Source organism: Panulirus ornatus, chromosome 35 (genome assembly GCF_036320965.1).
Source record: "Panulirus ornatus isolate Po-2019 chromosome 35, ASM3632096v1, whole genome shotgun sequence".
NCBI classification, from domain to species: Eukaryota; Metazoa; Arthropoda; class Malacostraca; order Decapoda; family Palinuridae; genus Panulirus; species Panulirus ornatus.
Genome location: NC_092258.1, coordinates 17,102,812 through 17,126,344, shown reverse-complemented (window position 1 = coordinate 17,126,344; position 23,533 = coordinate 17,102,812). Strand labels below are relative to the sequence as shown.

Sequence of the window (23,533 nt, the reverse complement as noted above, 5' to 3'; positions counted from 1 at the left end):
AAAATTCGTATGTAAACACAATTTAAATATTACTTAATTTGTGCTATTTTGTATCAAATTATTTATTTGAAATAAAAATATTATTTATTAACTTACTTTAAACAATATCTTTTTCAATCAAACGAGTATATATTTTCTGGGTACGAAATTCTTCTTCCAGATGTTGTAACGATTCTTTCTGTTTATCCTAGAGAAGGAGATCATGGGGAGGGAGGTAAAGTATTATTACAATCGTTGTATCTCTTGAACATCGTTCGAAATATGACAATAGTTACTCATGATAATTATTGTTGAACATTGTTAGTGTTGGTATATCGTTAAGGGATGATATTAAATTGAAAGTTGAATTTGCTAATCGTGTCCAAATTTTGTAAACAAACTAGTTCTGTTATGGTGGTCTATATTTCAGTCTGAAGCGACCACCGCCACCATCAGGACCAGGAAGTTCCTGACCAATCGGCTTCTCAATAGGAAGCAAATGGTATGTGTATGTTTTTCAAGTAAAAATGTACTTTTCTTAGTGCAGTCGTGATTAGGCACAATACATAAATCCACTTCGACCTTTATTTCCCAGGCACCTCAGAAGAATTTTAATCTTTATTTAATAGTCATGTATTTGGCCATCTAAAGATGTTTAGGGTTACACCTTTGTACAAAATAATGGAGTAAGACATTTTGTACCGGTCATACAGATATTGTATTATTATTGTAACAGGTCATATGAAATGTCTTCTAAAGCAATTATATGAATTATTCCATTGATACAAAGAATAGCAATACTTTCCAATTAGATCAGAATGTGCTTAATGCATCTATCTGATTATGTGAGACATGAACATTAATAACTATATGGGTATGGGTGTGAGATATACTAAAAGTTTGCCATAGGCTATTCAGGAATAGTTTCCAAATATAAGGAAAGAAATAGACACTTGGGTGAAAGTCCAGTGAAGAGCCACTAGAATAGTTCCAGAATTGAGAAACCTGTAGTTGTAAGAACGTTTGATTTGACTTGGCCATGTTCGAGGAGAGGAGAGAGAGGAATGGTGTAGAGAGTCATGAAATTATGTAAGGAATAAAACCATTGATAGCTCAAAGTTCTCTCAAGAGACTACCAACTAGGGAAGAGGTAATAACAGTAATAATAATTTTAAGAAGAAACAAGAAAAACAGTAGAAAGTACTTATCTAAGACAGTGGTGGGCTCCTGGAATAGATTACCAAATTAAGTTAAACTGATCACAGTAAACCATTTAAAAAGTCACAAAATTAAATAGTTTAGTAGTTTTAAAATAAGGTTAGTGGTGAGCACAAAAAGCACCGATAGGTGCATATTAGTCTTATCTGTAATTTTAGCATGCTATTGCTTAATTTAATATGAATTGGTCTTTATGAATTTCTCTACTTTTATTTGTCGTATCTGATTGATAGGGAACAGGCCATAGATGACGATACTCTCCCAGATGAGAGTGGTTTTATGAGGAAGTGGTGAAAGTGATGTGCAAACTTCAAATGATAAGCAGTTTCTGGATTTGAGGCAGTTATTTGTCTGAAAATGCTGTTGAAATATTAGATATTATCGGACTGGGAGAAATAGTAACTAGTTCAAGTAATTACAGCAAAGCTTAAGATGAAAGGGGTTGAATATTTCCATGTTTTGGACAAGCCCATAAGTGAGGTTCCTGTCAATCAGAGTGGCAGATAAACAATACGTGCTACATAGTGGATACCATAGGTTATACATTATTCTCTTAAACGTTACAGTAATAGAGTAAAATAAAAGTTGCCATACCAACTAAATAATAGCTATGATGTTTTATTACTTAGTAATGCACTTGTTAATGGATTTTTTTGGGACGTTCACAGTGGTATGTATAGTATTGTGATTTATATTTGTCTGTATGAGCTCTAATTGGTAAGATTTGTATGTGATGGTGAACAGTGATACATAGTGAGGCATCCAGGGGAAGGAGATCTTTGTGCTTTGGGTGTGTCAACAGTTTTTTCAGAACTGTCATGCGAGCAGCTGGTGTTGGTTGTAGTGGATGGACAAGTTCAGCAAGGTGAGGGTCTCTTGGTAGGTGTTGTAAGATGAACCCAAGATGATTCTGCATGCTTTATTTTTCAGTCTTTCCAAGCTGTTCCATTTTTATAGCAGGAAGGGAGGATTAACCTGGGGAAGCATAGGTGAGCTTGGGCAGACTGAAGATGATATTGATGTTGTTTAGCTAAGACATGTTTAGCTAAGACATGTGAGCAATTTGTTATCTCAGTTGATGGAGAGGTAAGAAATGGTATGAGGAAGATTTGATGAGATTGCTGGCATGACTTTTCCAATTTAAACCATATATAGTTACACTAAGATGTTTGAAGTCTCACACTGCCCAGAAGACGTCATGGCCCAATATGATCTCAGGCTAGGAAATTATCTGCTCCCTGGTTGATACACATCATCACATCCTTGGTGTGATGGTGAAATAGTTGGCTGTAGTCCACTCCTGAAGGTTGCTGATGATGTCTTGAAGGGACATCATTAACATCAACATCCATTAGCAGCTGGGTCAGCACTATCTTGGAATTTTAAAATCTTGCAAGGGTTTTTAGTTTTAGATGTTTTGTATCTCCTTTTCTTGGTAATCAGTTTTTCAGTTATTTTTTCCAGAATTGTATCACTTTACACCTTTGGTATGAAATATATTGTGATTTTAACTCATAAACAATGTTTAGATAACTGTTACCCATATATATAAACATTTGAGAAGAGTGCTGATGAATGTCATTGTCATTATGTTTACAGTGGGGGATATCAGCCCTAACCCTGTACCCATAAGCACTGTTGGAGACATTGTCACTGATTCACTGTTCACTAGTTTACTGATATATAGTTATTTATCTGTTGCTATGATGTTCTTAGAACTTTGACAGTCCTGTAAGAAGACAGAGGTTTAGTCAAGTGTAATCCAAATTTTGTATGCTTACTCTTAGGAAAGAATATGTTTGTGATAGAGGAGGCTGAGTTGAGAGAGAAAATCAGTTAGTGAATGGGTTTACAAAGAGCATGTTGTCATTGCCTAAGTCCATTTTGTTTGCTTCATAGCAATGATTGATTAACATTGATTTTGTCTTTTTTTTTTTTTTTTTGTGGAAATTATACTGAGTCAGTCAGAAATATCCCATTTAGGCTTAACAAAAGAGCAGTCATTATCAGGTGACATTATCTTTGTGGAGTTGAAAAAAGTTCTTATAAATTCAAATTTCTCCACATAAACACCTGAGTACCAGCATTTCCACTTTGAAAACTTTGAAGGCTTCTTGTATTGACTCGCAGTGTCATTTTGAGTGGTGGGATGAAGAAGTAAGAGTATTAGTGAAAGAGAAGAGAGAGGCATTTGGACGATTTTTGCAGGGAAAAAATGCAATTGAGTGGGAGATGTATAAAAGAAAGAGACAGGAGGTCAAGAGAAAGGTGCAAGAGGTGAAAAAAAGGGCAAATGAGAGTTGGGATGAGAGAGTATCATTAAATTTTAGGGAGAATAAAAAGATGTTCTGGAAGGAGGTAAATAAAGTGCGTAAGACAAGGGAGCAAATGGGAACTTCAGTGAAGGGCGCAAATGGGGAGGTGATAACAAGTAGTGGTGATGTGAGAAGGAGATGGAGTGAGTATTTTGAAGGTTTGTTGAATGTGTTTGATGATAGAGTGGCAGATATAGGGTGTTTTGGTCGAGGTGGTGTGCAGAGTGAGAGGGTTAGGGAAAATGATTTGGTAAACAGAGAAGAGGTAGTGAAAGCTTTGCGGAAGATGAAAGCCGGCAAGGCAGCAGGTTTGGATGGTATTGCAGTGGAATTTATTAAAAAGGGGGGTGACTGTATTGTTGACTGGTTGGTAAGGTTATTTAATGTATGTATGACTCATAGTGAGGTGCCTGAGGATTGGCGGAATGCGTGCATAGTGCTAATATACAAAGGCAAAGGGGATAAGAGTGAGTGCTCAAATTACAGAGGTATAAGTTTGTTGAGTATTCCTGGTAAATTATATGGGAGGGTATTGATTAAGAGGGTGAAGGCATGTACAGAGCATCAGATTGGGGAAGAGCAGTGTGGTTTCAGAAGTGGTAGAGGATGTGTGGATCAGGTGTTTGCTTTGAAGGATGTATGTGAGAAATACTTAGAAAAGCAAATGGATTTGTATGTAGCATTTATGGATCTGGAGAAGGCATATGATAGAGTTGATAGAGATGCTCTGTGGAAGGTATTAAGAATATATGGGGTGGGAGGAAAGTTGTTAGAAGCAGTGAAAAGTTTTTATCGAGGATGTAAGGCATGTGTACGTGTAGGAAGAGAGGAAAGTGATTGGTTCTCAGTGAATGTAGGTTTGCGGCAGGGGTGTGTGATGTCTCCATGGTTGTTTAATTTGTTTATGGATGGGGTTGTTAGGAAGGTAAATGCAAGAGTTTTGGAAAGAGGGGCAAGTATGAAGTCTGTTGGGGATGAGAGAGCTTGGGAAGTGAGTCAGTTGTTGTTCGCTGATGATACAGCGCTGGTGGCTGATTCATGTGAGAAACTGCAGAAGCTGGTGACTGAGTTTGGTAAAGTGTGTGGAAGAAGAAAGTTAAGAGTAAATGTGAATAAGAGCAAGGTTATTAGGTACAGTAGGGTTGAGGGTCAAGTCAATTGGGAGGTGAGTTTGAATGGAGAAAAACTGGAGGAAGTGAAGTGTTTTAGATATCTGGGAGTGGATCTGGCAGCGGATGGAACCATGGAAGCGGAAGTGGATCATAGGGTGGGGGAGGGGGCGAAAATTCTGGGGGCCTTGAAGAATGTGTGGAAGTCGAGAACATTATCTCGGAAAGCAAAAATGGGTATGTTTGAAGGAATAGTGGTTCCAACAATGTTGTATGGTTGCGAGGCGTGGGCTATGGATAGAGTTGTGCGCAGGAGGATGGAGGTGCTGGAAATGAGATGTTTGAGGACAGTGTGTGGTGCGAGGTGGTTTGATCGAGTGAGTAACGTAAGGGTAAGAGAGATGTGTGGAAATAAAAAGAGCGTGGTTGAGAGAGCAGAAGAGGGTGTTTTGAAGTGGTTTGGACACATGGAGAGAATGAGTGAGGAAAGATTGACCAAGAGGATATATGTGTCGGAGGTGGAGGGAACGAGGAGAAGAGGGAGACCAAATTGGAGGTGGAAAGATGGAGTGAAAAAGATTTTGTGTGATCGGGGCCTGAACATGCAGGAAGGTGAAAGGAGGGCAAGGAATAGAGTGAATTGGAGCGATGTGGTATACCGGGGTTGACGTGCTGTCAGTGGATTGAATCAAGGCATGTGAAGCGTCTGGGGTAAACCATGGAAAGCTGTGTAGGTATGTATATTTGCGTGTGTGGACGTATGTATATATATGTGTATGGGGCAGGGTTGGGCCATTTCTTTTGTCTGTTTTCTTGCGCTACCTCGCAAACGCGGGAGACAGCGACAATGTATAATGAAAATAAATATAATTTATGTAGTTATGTCAACTCAAAGAAAAATTGAAAAGTAGGATGTAAGTTATACTTAATGACATTAAGATACATGCTTAATGTTCCTTGTAGAACTCATTTTGGTTTTGACCAATTTAGTGTAGTCAGTATTCTCCTTGCAGAATTCATCATAGTAGAGCAGTTAGAAATACGACCATGTTCATTTTTCATACTTGTTCACCATTTCCTATGTTAGCAAGTTAGTGCTAGGAACTGAAGTAATGGTCGTATTTACTCAGAGCCAGGTACACATGAAGTAAAGGCCTCATTTACTCATATGAAATAGACTAAACCATACCCCCCTATCCATAACTAGGTCCCATACTTTTCTGTTGTTTCCTCTGGTTGCTTCATATACCTTGGTTCACCCAATGACAGAACATCCCCAATTTACCACATCAACCCAATTCACTCTAAACCATGCATGCCTTTTGCTCTCCTGCATGTTCAGGTCTTGATCGCTCAAAATCTTATTGACTCCATTTTTCAATCTCTTATTTATATATCCTGATATATATATCTGATATATATCCTTTTTGTCAACCTCTTCACTCACTCTCTCTATATGCCTTAACCATTTCAGCATACCCTCTTAAGCTCTCTCAATCAAACTCTTTATTATGACACTTCTCTCTTACCCTATTATCAAATCAACTCTCCTCGCATCATATATTGAGCTCAAACTTTTCATTTCTAACAAATGCACTTTTTCTCTTAAGACCCTAGTGTATACCTCCCTCACCACAGTATGTTTAAACAAATAAAACGGCCATGGTGACATCCCACATCCCTGGCGCAGAGCCACCTTCACCTGGAACCAGTCATTCTTCTTTCCTTAGATGTACACGTGCTTTGATCTCATTATAAATGCTCAATACTGCTTCTGATAGCAGTAATATGCCCCTTTCTCTAAGACCCTTGCATTTACCTCCCTCACCACCATATGTATAAACAAATTAAACAGCCATGGTGACATGACACATCTTTACTGCAGAGCCACCTTCACCTAGAATCACTCAATCTCCTTTCGGTTTACTTGTACACATGCCTTACAAGCTCAATACTGCTTCTAATGGCATTCCTCCTGCACCATGTATTGATATCACCTATCAAGGCATCTCTGTTAACCCCACCATATGCTTTATTCAAAAGCGTGTCACATATGAATCCTTGTGTTTCTCTGTTTCACCTGGAATCATTCAATCTTCTCTTGGTTTACTTGTACACATACCTTACAAGCTCAATACTGCTTCTAATGGCATTCCTCCTGCACCATGTATTCATATCACCTATCAAGGCATCTCTGTTAACCCCATCATATGCTTTATCCAAAAACTTGTCACATACGAATCTTTGTGTTTCTCTGTTTCTCATGAACATTTTTCCACACAAAGGCATCTAATGGCATTCCTCCTGCACCATGTATTCATATCACCTATCACGGCATCTCTGTTAACCCCACCATATGCTTTATCCAAAAACGTGTCACATATGAATCCTTGTGTTTCTCTGTTTCACCTGGAATCATTCAATCTCCTCTCAGTTTACTTGTACACATACCTTGCAAGCTCAATACTGCATCTATTGGCATTCCTCCAGCACCATGTATTCATATCACCTATCAAGGCATCTCTGTTAACCCCATCATATGCTTTATCCAAAAACTTGTCTGTTTCTCATGAACATTCTTCCACACAAAGACCTTATTCATACGTCCTCTACTGCTCCAGAAACCATAATATTTCTCCCCAATCTGATAGTTGTTTTGCAACGTATTGTAATCTTAACAATGTTGTCTGGATGCAAGGCATGGGCTGAATATATGGATGTGCAGAGGAGGGGGGATGTGTTGGAAATGAAATGTTAGAGGACAGCATGTGGTGTAAGGTGGTTTGACCAAGTAAGTAATAAAAGGGCAAGAGAGAGGTGTGTTTATAAGAAGTGGTTGAGAGAACTGAAGAGATTGTGTTGCTTTGGTATGGACTTGAGAGAATGAGTGAGGTGAGGTTTACAGAGAGAATATTTTTTTTTTTTTTCATACTATTCGCCATTTCCCGCGATAGTGAGGTAGCGTTAAGAACAGAGGACTGGGTCTTTGAGGGAATATCCTCACCTGGCCCTCTTCTCTGTTCCTTCTTTTGGAAAAAAAAAAAAAAAACGAGAGGGGAGGATTTCCAGCCTCCTGCTCCCTTCCCTTTTAGTCGCCTTCTACGACACGCAGGGAATACGTGGGAGGTATTCTTTCTCCCCTATCCCCAGGGAAAACAGAGAGAATATATGCATCATTATTGAAAGGAACGAAGAGAAGAGGGGAATCGAAATTGGAGATGGAAGGATGGAGTGAAAAATGTTTTAAATGCCTGGGGTTTGAACATGCAGGAGGGTGTAAGGCATGCATGAGATATTGAATCGGAATGATGTGGTATACAATGGATGACATATGAGATAGAGTGAATTGGAATGTATGTGGTAGAGTGAATTAGATTGTTGTACACAGGGAGTGACACACCATTGATAGACTGAACCAGGACGTGTGAAGTGGCCGGGAAAACCATGGAAAGGTCTTTGGGGTGGGGCCTGGTAATGCATAGTGGGCTGTAATTTTGGTGCATTGCAAATGACAGCTAGGGAGTGGATGTGAGCAGATGCAACCTTTCTTCCTTTGTTCCTGGCTTTGCCTTGCTAATGCAGGAATCAGCGAATGTGTGGAAAGAATTATTGAAATTATTCACCATCTATATGGTAAATGTTTTGAACAAAATGTTTTAAATCAAGACCCCTTGAAGACTGACACTTGACCCAGTATCAATCCTGAATGAAGTATCAGCATCTGCAGTGCCTAATGAACATGATGGGGATTTTAAATGCTCGGATCTTTCTGTAGATATATTTTTGGTTGCCAAATTCTCTCCCAGTAATGCATTGTTTAAAGAATGCAATAAAAGTTTTAGAACATTTTGGTGTTATAACTGTACCTAGTTTTGCATAAAGGAAGATACAAGGGAATTCAAACAGCAGCAGACCATTTGGTCCTTTCGAGGTTGTTGTGGTGAACGATATCAGAAACTCACAGAATAGTGTGGTAAAAATTAGAAGCCATATAGATAATTCAAAGAGAATACCCTGCAAATTGTTACTTTGACAATGGAGGAGTAATTATGTAACTCAAAAGACATGAAGCAAAGTATTTATCATCTGTTTTTAAACATTTGTAGTACTGCTTTCAACCTCTCTACTTGACAGCTGGTTCCATATGATAATCCTCTTTAAAAAAAATACTTTGCCTCATTCGAGGTAAATCGTTTGCCCATGAGTTTCAATCCATTACTATGAGTTAGATCAGACAAACCAAGTCTTAGGTGATTTGATACATCAAGATTCTCAAGCCTTTCATCATTTGAAGTAGTTGTATTAGATCACCTCTTAACCTTCTTTTTTATTTGTTGAATATATTCAATTCATTTACTCATCTTGTATGATATGTTTCCTATTCCACGAATTGTCTTTGGTAGCTCGACACTAGTCTCTTCATTCTGTTGTCTTTTTTCAGGTAGGTTGGACTTGAATTTGAAGGCCCTATCTTTGAAACCGAGAATTTTGCTCATTCTTTTCGCTCCGTTTGTAGACTTGCTTACTTGGTTTTAGGTCACCAGAGATTATTACACCCAAGTTTTTCCTAGTTTACCTTTCATTCCACACATTCTTCAACGCTCCCAGAACTCTCGCCCACTCCCCCACCCTATTCACTTCCGCTTCCATGGTTCCATCTGCTGCCAAATCCACTCCCAGATATCTAAAACACTTCACTTCCTCCAGTTTTTCTCCAAAGTTTGAACGGAGAAAAACTGGAGGAAGTGAGTGTTTTAGATATCTGGGAGTGGATTTGGCAGTGGATGGAACCATGGAAGTGGAAGTGAATCATAAGGTGGGGGAGGGGACGAAAGTTCTGGGAGCATTGAAGAATGTGTGGAAGTCGAGAACATTATCTTGGAAAGCAAAAATGGGTATGTTTGAAGGAATAGTGGTTCCAACAATGTTTTTGGTTGCGAGGTGTGGGCTATAGATAGAGTTGTGCGGAAGAGGATGGATATGCTGGAAATGAGATGTTTGAAGACAATATGTGGTGTGAGGTGGTTTGATCGAGTAAGTAATAATAGGGTAAGCGAGGTGTGTGGTAGTAAAATGTGTGTGGTTGAGAGAGCAGAAGAGGGTGTTTTGAGATGGTTTGGTCACATGGAGAGAATGAGTGAGGAAAGATTGACCAAGAGGATATATGTGTTAGAGGTGGAGGGAACGAGGAGAAGTGGGAAACCAAATTGGAGGTGGGAAGATTGAGTGAAAAAGATTTTGAGTGATCATTGCCTGAACATGCAGGAGGGTGAACGGCTTGCAAGGAATAGAGTGCATTGGATTGATGTGGTATACCGGGGTCGGCGTGCTGTCAATGGATTGAACCAGGGCATGTGAAGCGTTTGGGGTAAACCATGGAAAGTTTTGTGGGGCCTGGATGTGGAAAGGGTGCTGTGGTTAGGGTGCATTATACATGACAGCTAGAGACTGAATGTGAACGCATGTGGCCTTTGTTGTCTTTTCCTAGCGCTACCACGCGCACATGAGGAGGGGAGGGGGTTGTTATTTCATGTGGCGGGGTGGCGATGGGAATGAATAAAGGCAGACAGTATGAATTTTGTACATGTGTATATATGTATATGTCTGTGTGTGTATATATATGTATACGTTGAAATGTATAGGTATGTATATTTGCATGTGTGGATGTGTATGTATATACATGTGTATGTGGGTGGATTAGGCCATTCTTTCGTCTGTTTCCTTGCACTACCTTGCTTATGCGGGAGACAGCGACAAAGCAAATTAAATAAATAGATGACCTTTCAGTTTTACTACCAATATGTAAAAAAGACTTAGTTTCATAAAGTGTGTAAAGGGAGAAAGTCGAGAGTAAATGTGAATAAGAGCAAGGTTGGGTTAGGTTAGGTTAGTGAATGTAAGACTTTTGGAGAGAGGGGCAAGTATGCAGTCTGTTGTGGATGAGAGGGCTTGGGAAGTGAGTCAGTTGTTGTTTGCTGATTATACAGTGCTGGTGGCTGATTTGGGTGAGAAACTGCAGAAGTTGGTGACTGAGTTTGGTAAAGAGTGTGAAAGAAGAACACTGAAAGTGAATGTGAATAAGAGCATGGTTATTAGGTACAGCAGGGTTGAGGGACAAGTCAACTGGGAGGTAAGTTTGAATGGAGAAAAACTAGGAAGTGAAGTGTTTTAGATGTCTTGGAGTGGATTTAGCAGTGGATGGAACCATGGAAAGGGAAGTGAGTCACAGGGTGGGATAGGGGTTGAAGGTTCTGGGATCGTTGAAGAATGTGTGGAAGGCGAGAACATTATCTCAGAGAGCAAAAATGGGTATGTTTAAAGGAACAGTGGTTCCAAAAATCTTATATGGTTGTGAGGCATGGGCTATAGATAGATTTGTGCAGAGGAGGGTGGATGTGTTGAAATGAAATGTTTGAGGATGATATATGGTGTGAGGTGGTTTGATCGAGTAAGTAATTGAAAGGGTAAGAGAGATGTGTGGTAATAAAAAAGTGTGGTTGAAAGAGCAGAAGGGGGTGTGTTGAAATGCTTTGGTCACATGAAGAGAATGAGTAAGGAAAGGTTGACAAAGAGAGTATATGTATCAGAGGTAGAGGGAACGAGGAGAAGTGGGAGACCAAATTGGATGTCTATCTTACCTTGTCATTACTTACTCAATCAAGCCACTCACAGTATATATTGTCCTCAAACATATTATTTCCAACACATCCTCCCTCCTCCGTACAACCTTATGTATAGCTCGCAACCATATGACATTGTTGGAACTACTTTTCCTTCGAACATACCCTTTTTTGCTCTTTGAGATAACGTTCTCTCCTTCCACACATTCTTGATCACTCCCAGAACCTTCACCCCCTCCCTCACCCTGTGACCCACTTCCGCTTCCATGGTTCCATCCACTGCTAAGTCCACTCCTAGATATCTAAAGCACTTTACTTCTTCCCTGATTCCCTATCAAGCTTGATTCGGCACTTTCTTAAAGAATTTCTACCCTTTATTTAAAAAGTTATTTTATCAGTAGCTCCAGCCAGCTGTTCCTTAAAGGAAAGGTATATCTGTCCATGCAAAACTTGCAAATAAAAAATTGTCAAATTGAATGCCAAACTTCCCACAAGACATAAAATTGTTGACTGCTGGCATGTCAAAATAGAAGTTAAATACTACTGAAAATAAGTCTTATTTTGAAAGAGGTCATACAAAAGACACTACCATGTATGTTAAGGTTACAATAGTTTCGCTTTCCCTAAAAAAAATTTTTTGTTTCCCAAACCTGTGTGTGGGAGTATTTTTCTGTCTTTTACCTCACCGTGTTTAGCATTTTTTAGGACTTTTGTATTATGGACAATTAGCTAAGCATTTCAGATCACACGTTAAAGTTTTACTTGAAAAGATGCATCGATAGACTTGTGAAAACATCAACAAAAAGTTTTAGAAAATCTGCTCCTATAAAGCAAGCACAGACACACATGTCTGCTAGGAAGGATTGTGTTCAAACTCCAACCTGATGCCTCTGTGTGATGATTCCGTAAACTCTCTTAATACTAATGTTTTATTTTGTAGGGTTATAAAGTCAAGGAAAATAGATATTAATTGATTTGAAAGTCAGTTATTTTTATTGATAGCAGAGAATGTTGAATAGATGGGGCCTCATGAATGTGAAATTCCTTTCCCATAGAGTACAAGGAGGCAACAACTGGTGGTGGAAGTACCGAGTGAATAGAATATTGTTGCAAGAAATAGATACCAGTATTATTCTCGTGAGAATATATATTCAGAGAAGCTGCCTTTTGCTTTGCCATTCATAGCCCATTCACTGTGACTTGATATAGAAAGATACCCTCCATGTGCAAGGGGTATTTCAACAAATCAAAGGAATAATTGTTTCATATTTTGACCTAGGAAGTGCGTAGAATACTTATCACTGGTAAAAAAAAAAGTAATGTACTGACCCGCTTTTAGAAGGGCCATTGTGTGTGTATGAGGAAATTACCATTAGCACTGCCAGAAACATTTTTTATTTATTTATTTATTTTGCTTTGTCACTGTCTCCCGCGTTAGCGAGGTAACGCAAGGAAACAGACGAAAGAATGGCCCAACCCACCCACATACACATGTATATACATACACATCCATACATATATATGCATCTCAACGTATACATATATATATATATATATATATATATATATATATATATATATATATATATATATATATATATATATACACACACAGTCATTTACATATATACACATGTACATAATTCATAGTCTGCCTTTATTCATTCCCATCACCACCCTGCCACACATGAAATAACAACCCCCTCCCCCCTCATGTGTGCAAGGTAGTGCTAGGAAAGGACAACAAAGACCACATTCGTTCACGCTCAGTCTCTAACTGTCATGTAATAATGCACCGAAACCACAGCTCCCTTTCCACATCCAGGCCCCACAGAACTTTCCATGGTTTACCCCAGATGCTTCACATGCCCTGGTTCAATCCATTGACAGCACGTCGACCCCAGTATACCACATCGTTCCAATTCACTCTATTCGTTGCACGCCTTTCACCCTCCTGCATGTTCAGGCCCCAATCACTCAAAATCTTTGTCACTCCATCTTTCCACCTCCAATTTGGTCTCCCACTTCTCCTCGTCCCCTCCACCTCTGACACATATATCCTCTTGGTCAATCTTTCCTCACTCATTCTCTTCATGTGACCAAACCATTTCAAAACACCCTCTTCTGCTCTCTCAACCACACTCTTTTTATTACCACACATCTCTCTTATCCTTTCATTACTTACTTGATCAAACCACCTCACAGCACATATTGTCCTCAAACATCTCATTTCCAGCACATCCACCACCCTCCGCGCAACTCTATCTATAGCCCACGCCTCGCGACCATATAACATTGTTGAAACCACTATTCCTTCAAACATACCCATTTTTGCTTTCCGAGGTACTGTTCTTGACTTCCACACATTCTTCAATGCTCCCAGAATTTTCACCCCCTCCCCCACCCTATGATTCACTTCCACTTCCATGGTTCCATCTGCTGCCAAATCCACTCACGGATATCTAAAACACTTCACTTCCTCCAGTTTTTCTCCATTCAAACTTACCTCCCAATTAAATTGACCTTCAACCCTACTGTACCTAATAACCTTACTCTTATTCACATTTACTCTCAGGTTTCTTCTTTCACACACTTTACCAAACTCAGTCACCAGCTTCTGCAGTTTCTCACATGAATCAGCCACCAGCGCTGTATCATCAGCAAACACTAACTGACTCACTTCCCAAGCTCTCATCCACAACAGACTTCATACTTGCCCCTCTTTTCAAAACTCTTGCATTCACCTCCCTAACAACCCCATCCATAAACAAATTAAACAACCATGGGGACATCACACACCCCTGCTGCAAACCTACATTCTTTGAGAACCAATCACTTTCCTCTCTTCCTACTTGTACCACATGCCTTACATCCTCGATAAAAACTTCACTGCTTCTAACATCTTGCATCCCACACCATATATTCTTAATACCTTCCACAGAGCATCTCTATCAACTCTATCATATGCCATCTCCAGATCCATAAATGCTACATAGAAATCCATTTGCTTTTCGAAGTATTTCTCACATACATTTTTCAAAGCAAACACCTGATCCACACATCCTCTACCGCTTCTGAAACCACACTGCTCTTTCCCAATCAGATGCTCTGTGCATGCCTTCACCCTCTCAATCAATACCCTCCCATATAATTTCCCAGGAATACTCAACAAACTTATACCTCTGTAATTTGAGCACTCACTTTTATCCCCTTTGCCTTTGTACAGTGGCACTATGCAAGCATTCTGCCAATCCTCAGGCACCTCACCATGAGTCATACATACATTAAATAACCTTACCAACCAGTCAACAATACAGTCACCTCCTTTTTTAATAAATTCCACTGCAATACCATCCAAACCCACTGCCTTGCTGGCTTTCATCTTCTGCAAAGCTTTTACTACCTCTTCTGTGTTTTGCTGGCTTTCATCTTCTGCAAAGCTTTTACTACCTCTTCTCTGTTTTGCTGGCTTTCATGTTCCGCAAAGCTGTTACTACCTGTTCTCTGTTTACCAAATCATTTTCCCTAACCCTCTCACTTTGCACACCACCTCGACCAAAACGCCCTATATCTGCCACTCTATCATCAAACACATTCAACAAACCTTCAAAATACTCACCCCATCTCCTTCTCACATCATCACTACTAGTTATCACCTCCCCAGTAGCCCCCTTCACTGAAGTTCCCATTTGTTCCCTCGTCTTACGCATTTTATTTACCTTCTTCCAAAACATCTTTTTATTCTCCCTAAAATTTAATGATACTCTCTCACGCCATCTCTCATTTGCCCTCTTTTTCACCTCTTGCACCTTTCTCTTGACCTCCTGCCTCTTTCTTTTATACATCTCCCAGTCATTTGCATTATTTCCCTGCAAAAATCATTCAAATGACACTCTCTTCTCTTTCACTAGTAATCTTACTTTTTCAACCCGCCACTTACTACCCTTTCTAATCTGCCCACCTCCCACACTTCTCATGCCACAAGCATCTTTTGCACAAGCCATTACTGCTTCCCTAAATACATCCCATTCCTCCCCCACTCCCCTTACGTCCTTTGTTCTTACCTTTTTCCATTCTGTACTCAGTCTCCTGGTACTTCCTCTCACAGGTCTCCTTCTCAAGCTCACTTACTCTCACCACTCTTTTCACCCCAACATTCTCTCTTCTTTTCTGAAAACCTCTACAAATCTTCACCTTCGCTTCCACAAGATAATGATCAGACACCCCTCCAGTTGCACCTTTAAGCACATTAACATCCAAAAGTCTCTCATTTGCACGCCCATCAATTAACACGTAATCCAATAACGCACTCTGGCCTTCTCTCCTACTTATATACGTATACTTATGTTTTTTTTTTTTTTTATACTTTGTCGCTGTCTCCCGCGTTTGCGAGGTAGCGCAAGGAAACAGACGAAAGAAATGGCCCAACCAACCCCCCCATACACATGTATATACATACGTCCACACACGCAAATATACATACCTACACAGCTTTCCATGGTTTACCTCAGACGCTTCACATGCCTTGATTCAATCCACTGACAGCACGTCAACCCGGGTATACCACATCGCTCCAATTCACTCTATTCCTTGCCCTCCTTTCACCCTCCTGCATGTTCAGGCCCCGATCACACAAAATCTTTTTCACTCCATCTTTCCACCTCCAATTTGGTCTCCCTCTTCTCCTCGTTCCCTCCACTTCCGACACATATATCCTCTTGGTCAATCTTTCCTCACTCATTCTCTCCATGTACCCAAACCACTTCAAAACACCCTCTTCTGCTCTCTCAACCACGCTCTTTTTATTTCCACACATCTCTTTTACCCTTACGTTATTCACTCGATCAAACCACCTCACACCACACATTGTCCTCAAACATCTCACTTCCAGCACATCCATCCTCCTGCGCACAACTCTATCCATAGCCCACGCCTCGCAACTATACAACATTGTTGGAACCACTATTCCTTCAAACATACCCATTTTTGCTTTGCGAGATAATGTTCTCGACTTCCACACATTCTTCAAGGCCCCCAGAATTTTCGCCCCCTCCCCCACCCTATGATCCACTTCCGCTTCCATGGTTCCATCCGCTGCCAGATCCACTCCCAGATATCTAAAACACTTCACTTCCTCCAGTTTTTCTCCATTCAAACTCACCTCCCAATTGACTTGACCCTCAACCCTACTGTACCTAATAACCTTGCTCTTATTCACATTTACTCTTAACTTTCTTCTTCCACACACTTTACCAAACTCAGTCACCAGCTTCTGCAGTTTCTCACATGAATCAGCCACCAGCGCTGTATCATCAGCGAACAACAACTGACTCACTTCCCAAGCTCTCTCATCCCCAACAGACTTCATACTTGCCCCTCTTTCCAAAACTCTTGCATTTACCTCCCTAACAACCCCATCCATAAACAAATTAAACAACCATGGAGACATCACACACCCCTGCCGTAAACCTACATTCACTGAGAACCAATCACTTTCCTCTCTTCCTACACGTACACATGCCTTACATCCTCAATAAAAACTTTTCACTGCTTCTAACAACTTTCCTCCCACCCCATATATTCTTAATACCTTCCACAGAGCATCTCTATCAACTCTATCATATGCCTTCTCCAGATCCATAAATGCTACATACAAATCCATTTGCTTTTCTAAGTATTTCTCACATACATTCTTCAAAGCAAACACCTGATCCACACATCCTCTACCACTTCTGAAACCACACTGCTCTTCCCCAATCTGATGCTCTGTACATGCCTTCACCCTCTCAATCAATACCCTCCCATATAATTTACCAGGAATACTCAACAAACTTATACCTATGTAATTTGAGCACTCACTCTTATCCCCTTTGCCTTTGTACAATGGCACTATGCACGCATTCCGCCAATCCTCAGGCACCTCACCATGAGTCATACATACATTAAATAACCTTACCAACCAGTCAACAATACAGTCATCCCCTTTTTTAATAAATTCCACTGCAATACCATCCAAACCTGCTGCCTTGCCGGCTTTCATCTTCCGCAAAGCTTTCACTACCTCTTCTCTGTTTACCAAATCATTTTCCCTAACCCTCTCACTTTGCACACCACCTCGACCAAAACACCCTATATCTGCCACTCTATCATCAAACACATTCAACAAACCTTCAAAATACTCACTCCATCTCCTTGTCACATCACCACTACTTGTTATCACCTCCCCATTTGCGCCCTTCACTGAAGTTCCCATTTGCTCCCTTGTCTTACGCACTTTATTTACCTCCTTCCAGAACATCTTTTTATTCTCCCTAAAATTTAATGATACTCTCTCACCCGAACTCTCATTTGCCCTTTTTTTCACCTCTTGCACCTTTCTCTTGACCTCCTGTCTCTTTCTTTTATACATCTGCCACTCAATTGCATTTTTTCCCTGCAAAAATCGTCCAAATGCCTCTCTCTTCTCTTTCACTAATACTCTTACTTCTTCATCCCACCACTCACTACCCTTTCTAATCAACCCACCTCCCACTCTTCTCATGCCACAAGCATCTTTTGCGCAATCCATCACTGATTCCCTAAATACATCCCATTCCTCCCCCACTCCCCTTGCTTCCATTATTCTCACCTTTTTCCATTCTGTACTCAGTCTCTCCTGGTACTTCCTCACACAGGTCTCCTTCTCAAGCTCACTTACTCTCGCCACCCTCTTCACCCCAACATTCACTCTTCTTTTCTGAAAACCCATACACATCTTCACCTTAGCCTCCACAAGATAATGATCAGACATCCCTCCAGTTGCACCTCTCAGCACATTAACATCCAAAAGTCTCTCTTTCGCACGCCTGTCAATTAACACGTAATCCAATAACGCTCTCTGGCCATCTCTCCTACTTACATAAGTATACTTATGTATATCTCGCTTTTTAAACCAGGTATTCCCAATCATCAGTCCTTTTTCAGCACATAAATCTACAAGCTCTTCACCATTTCCATTTACAACACTGAACACCCCATGTATACCAATTATTCCCTCAACTGCCACATTACTCACCTTTGCATTCAAATCACCCATCACTATAACCCGGTCTCGTGCATCAAAACCACTAACACACTCATTCAGCTGCTCCCAAAACACTTGCCTCTCTTGATCTTTCTTCTCATGCCCAGGTGCATATGCACCAATAATCACCCACCTCTCTCCATCAACTTTCAGTTTTACCCATATTAATTGAGAATTTACTTTCTTACACTCTATCACATACTCCCACAACTCCTGTTTCAGGAGTATTGCTACTCCTTCCCTTGCTCTTGTCCTCTCACTAACCCCTGACTTTACTCCCCAGACATTCCCAAACCACTCTTCCCCTTTACCCTTGAGCTTCGTTTCACTCAAAGCCAAAACATCCAGGTTCCTTTCCTCAAACATACTACCTATCTCTCCTTTTTTCACATCTTGGTTACATCCACACACATTTAGACACCCCACTCTGAGCCTTCGAGGAGGATGAGCACTCCCCGCATGACTCCTTCTTCTGTTTCCCATTTTAGAAAGTTAATACAAGGAGGGGAGGATTTCTGGCCCCCCGCTCCCGTCCCCTCTAGTCGCTTTCTACGACACGCGAGGAATACGTGGGAAGTATTCTTTCACCCCTATCCCCAGGGATAATATACATATATATACACATACACACACACACACACATACACACACACACGCACATATACACACACACACACATACATATATATACATATGAAAAATGTAAGAAACAATTTAGAAAACTGAAACTTCTAGCTTATACTTATACTTATACTTATACTTATACTTATGTATATCTCTTTTTAAACCAGGTATTCCCAATCACCAGTCCTTTTTCAGCACATAAATCTACAAGCTCTTCACCATTTTCCATTTACAACACTGAACACCCCCATGTATACCAATGATTCCCTCAACTGCCACATTACTCACCTTTGCATTCAAATCACCCATCACTATAACCCAGTCTTGTGCATGAAAACTACTAACACACTCACTCAGCTGCTCCCTAAACACTTGTCACTCATGATCTTTCTTCTCATGCCCAGGTGCATATGCACCAATAATCACCCATCTCTTTCCATCAACTTTCAGTATTTCTCATATCAATCTAGAGTTTACTTTCTTACACTCTTTCACACGCTCCCACCACTCCTGTTTCAGGAGTAGTGCTACTCTTTCCCTTGCTCTTGTCTTCTTCTTTTACACAATTCGGTTCTTCACAGTATGCATTAGCACAAGTCAATATGTCTGAATGTCTGGTTTCCATGAATACACATTACTGTTGATACATATTCGAATGATGCAGAAACCTCCTGGAAGGCTGTTTCAAGACCACAGTTTCTTTTATTTATGTGCTTATGTAAGTCCTAGTTGATGCTGTTACTGTTACATATTTAAGAAGCGGCACTTCAAGTTCACGAGATGTGGAGACTTAATGTGGACACCCCTTAAGGGAGTTTCAGTTGGGAACAGGTGTCAGGGGTATAGATAGATAGATAGATAGATAGATAGATAGATAGATAGATAGATAGATAGATAGCTTTTATGACAGTTTCATGTGTTGACACATCTTAATACTCTTGCCAGTTTTTCTTCCTGTCAGTAGATTAGTCATGAAATATATGAGGATGATGCTTAGCTAGACCCAGCAGTCAGTGTAAGATATTTTTGGTGTTGCTTTTGCAATACCGTGGAGTGAATGGGTAATACCTTTACATTCACCCTAAACATTATACTGCAACAATTTTCATTTTCTTTTATGTGTAATCAATATTTTGTAGTTGATTTAACATCTTACCAACAGTCCTCAAAGACATATTGAATTGGTTTGGGCACATGGAGAGAATGAGTGAGGAAAGATTGACCAAGAGGATATATGTGTCGGAGGTGGAGGGAACGAGGAGAAGAGGGAGACCAAATTGGAGGTGGAAAGATGGAGTGAAAAAGATTTTGTGTGATCGGGGCCTGAACATGCAGGAGGGTGAAAGGAGGGCAAGGAATAGAGTGAATTGGAGCGATGTGGTATACCGGGGTTGACGTGCTGTCAGTGGATTGAATCGGGGCATGTGAAGCGTCTGGGGTAAACCATGGAAAGCTGTGTAGGTATGTATATTTGCGTGTGTGGACGTATGTATGTACATGTGTATGGGGGTGGGTTGGGCTATTTCTTTCGTCTGTTTCCTTGCGCTACCTCGCAAACGCGGGAGACAGCGACAAAGCAAAAAAAAAAAAAAGTTCAAGTTGATGTAAAAATGACGTTACTTTCTCTTGGCACTAAAATTGTAGATTTAGATCATTATCCAGTCACATTAGGTGCTGATGTGATTCTTTATGCAAAGTCAATAAGAGATGTCTTCTACTCATAGAAAGTTATATTTATTATTTTCATATTTTCATAGAGATTAGATTGATTGTGTTAGAAGTTTTTGCGTTACTGTTTGTCCGTGTAGCATAGCAGGTACCTTATCATCTTTCCTTTTCTTATTGCAAAAATTAGGTTTACTTACCAGCATTCTTCCATATTTTTCTCCAAGTGGTGTTTATGTATATGGATATTTATTTCAACATTATATGACCATAATAACTTTTTCAGGTTGTGGATGTCCTGCACCCTAATCGTGCAACAGTGCCTAAAAATGAAATTAGAGAAAAGCTAGCCAAGGTAACAAATTGTCTGTACCAGTTAATCTTTGTAATAGAATTGCAAATGTCTCATAATCATTCTGTGTACAGCCTTTGAGTGTGTCTGTGAAATAATCATCTTTAATATTTCAGATGTACAAAACAACTAGTGATGTGGTATTCTGCTTTGGCTTCAGAACACAGTTTGGTGGGGGCAAGAGCACTGGCTTTGCCTTAGTATATGACACACTGGATTATGCAAAGAAGATTGAGCCCAAATATCGTCTTGTTAGGGTTAGCATTTGCCTTTGTAACATATCTTGACCGCACATTGTTGTTTTGAATTATATGATAAGCCTATATGATAGGAATTGTCAACAGACAACATATGAAGTTAGAATTTTCAGAAAATCTTGAATATGTAATTTTTAAAACTGAATGTGGCTCTTATCTCTAACAGCAAGGCTTATTAGAGGTAAAGAAGACTGCCCGTAAGCAGAGGAAAGAACGCAAGAATAGGATGAAGAAGGCTCGTGGAACAGCGAAGGCGAAGTTGGCTGCAGCAACCAAAAAGGTATTCACGTTTAACTTTTTTCTCTCTCTATTCTGTGGTTTGTCCCATGAACACTGAGATACCTTCTCAAGAAAATATAGGTTAGGACCCATACCCATTGAGGAAACTGTTACCATCACGCACCCTTTGTGATTGAGTCTTCACACACACGCACACACACACACACACACCAAAAAAACACTCCCGTCACTGCTGCTAGAAGCCCACTGTGCCATGTGCTGAGTTGCTAAGTGTGAGAACATTGTTGCTAGACATACAACTGAACACCTTGCATCTTGGGAAGGCACATAAAATGGCTTTAGTGGAAAGTAGACTCATCTGCCTTGTCATGCCTATACTTTCCATGCAGACTGTAGGGCCCATGCCTTACATCCATCTAATGCCAATAGGGCTACTGTATCATCAAACATAATCATCTTTGCCCTCCCAGATTGTGACCTCTCTTTTCATGAACTCATTAATGCACCAATGGTCTTAGCTTCCACCCATGCTGTTTTTTTTTTCCAACTCCCACAGTCCCATCTGCTGCTGCGTCAACTCCCAATTATAAAACGCCCTCTTTTTCCAGGTTCTTTCCTGTAAAACTTGTGCTCAGACTGAACTCTTTTCTTCCCATGCTCAACCTCTTTACCTTTCTTTTATGTGCATTAGCTCTCAACTTTCTCCTTTTACACACTCACAAATTTGTATACCGTCTCCTATAGTTTCCCATGCAAGTATCCTATTAGATCCTTATCATCAGCAAACAGAAACTGGCTGCCCTTCCAGAGCCCACCACCCTCAATAGACTGCAACCATGCCCCTCTCCAAAACCCTTGTTTTTACTTCCCTCACCACCCCATCCATATATAGATGAAACAACCATGTTGACATCACACACCTTTGCAGTAGACCCATCTACTCCTGGAACCACACCCCTCCTCTCTTCCTGCTGAGACTGCTCACTGTGTGTGGTACCTAGCCTTTTATGATATATATTCATAACACCTCTCATAGAGCTTCTCAATCAACCATGTGATAAGCTTTCTCCAGATCCTTAAATTCTGCAAATATTTCTGTTTGTCTCTATTTTTCACACAGATTCTTTAAGAAAATACCTGATCTACACTTTCTGTACCACTCCTGAACTACATTGTTCCTCCCAATTCTAAGTGCATGCCACTACCCTTGCAGTTACCACTCTCCCTCAGAGTGTACTAGCTACACTCGTCAGACTTTAACCTCTGTAATTTAAAAATTCACTTTTACCAGTCCACAGACATCTTACCATGAGCCATACATACTCTGAAAATTCTGACTGACCAGTTAACAACACAATCACCCCCATTCATAAGAAATTCCTCTTCAATAACATAGCTGTACTTCATCTTGCACAGTTCTTTCACCACCACTTCTCTTTTTTCCAGACTGCTTTCCATTACTCATTTCCCACACCTTGGTGTTCAGAACAACCTACATTTGCCTCTTCGTCATTGACCCTATACCATTGCACTTAAAACATCCCACATTTGTCCCCTCTCTCATTGAACATATATAACAACCCTTCAAAATATGCACTACATCTCCTCCTTTCATCTTTTTCTCTCTCTCCCATTTACCCCTTCACAAATGTTCCCATTTGTTCTATTCTCACACACTATTAAACTTTTTCCAAAACATGTTATTCTCTCTGAGGTTTGTTGCTACATGATCACCCCAACTCTCATTTGCCCTCTTTTTCAGTCTCTGTACTTTTCTCTTGACCTGCCACATTGTCTTGTACATCTTCCTATCACCCTTTCCCCATAAGTATTGCCTATACACCTCTTCTTCATTAGCAACTTAACTTCATCTTACCATTGACTACCTTTCCTCACCTGTCCACCTCCCATCTCCAGCATGCCACACACTTCTGTCTTGTGTAAGCAGTATTTCCCAGAACACATCCCATTCCTCACACACACCCTTATCTTCATTTCATCTCATCTTCTGTAATTCTCCACTCATTTTCTAGATATCTCTTTCCCACAAAACTTTTCCAAGATCACTCGCTTTCATAACCATCTTACCAC

General features: G+C 40.3%; 1 protein-coding gene across 1 annotated transcript; it reads left to right on the top strand.

Annotated features, from left to right (window-relative positions):
• The first annotated feature begins 135 nt into the window (after window positions 1-135).
• RpS24 (ribosomal protein S24) lies at window positions 136-21,554 on the top strand. The gene is made up of 5 exons (XM_071683122.1): window positions 136-214; window positions 410-481; window positions 20,880-20,948; window positions 21,062-21,202; window positions 21,369-21,554. Exons 1-5 carry the CDS (start codon window positions 203-205, stop codon window positions 21,537-21,539), a joined length of 465 nt encoding a protein of 154 aa, XP_071539223.1. The 5' UTR covers window positions 136-202; the 3' UTR covers window positions 21,540-21,554.
• Window positions 21,555-23,533: the final 1,979 nt, after the last annotated feature.